General features: G+C 43.7%; 1 protein-coding gene across 1 annotated transcript in view; it reads right to left on the minus strand.

The window, feature by feature from the left end:
• The window catches only part of LOC110316143 (disks large homolog 5-like), a 4,353-nt gene extending 3,845 nt beyond the window's left edge, over window positions 1–508 (minus strand). The window contains exon 1 of the mRNA XM_021190238.1: window positions 370–508. Within this exon, the coding sequence (XP_021045897.1) occupies window positions 370–508 (139 nt within the window). The remainder of the gene's footprint in view (window positions 1–369) is intronic.
• Window positions 509–1,813: the final 1,305 nt, after the last annotated feature.

A 1,813-nucleotide genomic window follows, 5' to 3' on the forward strand; every position in this document is an offset into this window, starting at 1 on the left:
TTCTCTCCCTGGCACTAACGTCAGATAACTACTGGAGCTNAAAGAAGCGATGGTCTGAAGTGCAGGGTTTCCCTCCCCCAAATCGGCATAGCTTACACCTGCTGTCACTCATGATGGTCTCATTCTTTCTGTAACACCCACAGTACCGAGTGGAAGTAAAGACTTGAATTTCACAGCATAACAGCTTTGACCTTGCCAACTCCTTCCTTAAGGGATGGAGAAAGTAATGTTCTGAAATCCTTGATGTTCAAGAATTGTGATAATCATGGAAATTTTTTTGCTACCCAGAGTCTCCAGTTCCACATTACTGGAAAGGCCAGCTCAGGCTACCCCTACCAGGAAACTTAACATCCACTTCCCAGGACTTACCCCACATTCTCCAAGACCACCTCCTTAGTCCTTCATTATTCTCAGATGGAAGGCCAGCATCCTTCCTCCCCTCTCTGGTCTCTCTCCCATCCACACTGGCTCTCCGAAAACTTTTGCTGAGTCGGGCAAACATGGCCATCAAGAAAACGTCCACTGACTGAGAAATCTCAGTGAGCTTGTTGTCACTTCAAAACGGGTGACATCAAAGAGGTTGCTAAAACTCTCCAAGAGACAATAGAATGTCCAAGAAGGGACTGCTGATGTCATGGGCTACAGCCTTTGGATCCCTGCTAGTATTCTTCCTGAACCTACAGGAAGCTGAGATGCCCTTTTCTGGGGCATAGCCATTGAGTACATCCTCCTTCCAAAGCCAGGGTTTGCTCTAGGCTTGATTGGCAACACCTAAGTAATTCCTATGTATCTTACTGAGTATTTCCCTTCCAAACCCTTCTCAGAAATGTTTCATCCTACCTTAAATTTTCCTAAATCAGCAATATGAGGCCTTAAAAACTACTGAGAAATCACACCAGTTTGAATATGCAGCCAAAATCTACTCCTGTCTCATCATGTGCAGGTGCATGAAATCACATCCAGGCAGAGCCTGCAGGGCAGGTTGCAGTGCGGATGTGTGTTAGGGGCCACACTCATTAAGCCTTGTGCTTAGCATTTGAAATTTGCCCCAAGATCCCTTAGGAGGGAGACATGCACTCATCATGGTTCTGACAACAGTCTAGAGATCTGTTGGCAGAGGAAACTGAAATATTGGAGCCACCAATGGAAGGCCCTCAGATTGTGTGGCGCTTTCCTCGGTGCACCAAACTCACCAGTCAGTATTGCTTACAGCCCTCTGTGAGCTATACCAATGAGATTCTGTGTGAATTAAATAAAATATTCAACAGAGGTGCAGATGTGCAGGCAGAAGGCATAGGGAAATACAGTAGACATAGGTTAGTTGACAGAGCAAGGGCCTAGCATCTTGTATATGGGTTCATGATTGGCCCCACAAACCACACAAAAAACAGTCTCAGTCAAACATGAATGATTCATTAAATGCAGACCCTAATGCTGATTGATCAGCACCATAGCTCAGGTTTTAGGGGCTGAGCCACGGCCCCAAAAATCTATCTTTCTTAACTTATAAAGGCAAAAAAACAACATCAAAAACCAAAAAAACAAAATAAAAACAAAAACAAAAACAAATGAGAAAAGCACAATTAGTTCATTTAAAGTTAGGGAAGTGTCCAGTGGTCAGTTCTGATCAGGCCATTTCAGATATAACAGTGCATATTCACCCTTTATTTGACTGGTCCCATGGAAAGGTTTATGGACCATTGTAAGATTAACAAACAGAACATAACAGGATGTGGACACCATGACCTTGCTCTGAGTCAAGTTGTATTTCTATGTTGATGATTGGCAGTCATATGACAGCTACAATCTGAAA

The sequence above is a fragment of the Mus pahari genome, chromosome 2 (assembly GCF_900095145.1).
Source record: "Mus pahari chromosome 2, PAHARI_EIJ_v1.1, whole genome shotgun sequence".
Taxonomy (NCBI): Eukaryota; Metazoa; Chordata; class Mammalia; order Rodentia; family Muridae; genus Mus; species Mus pahari.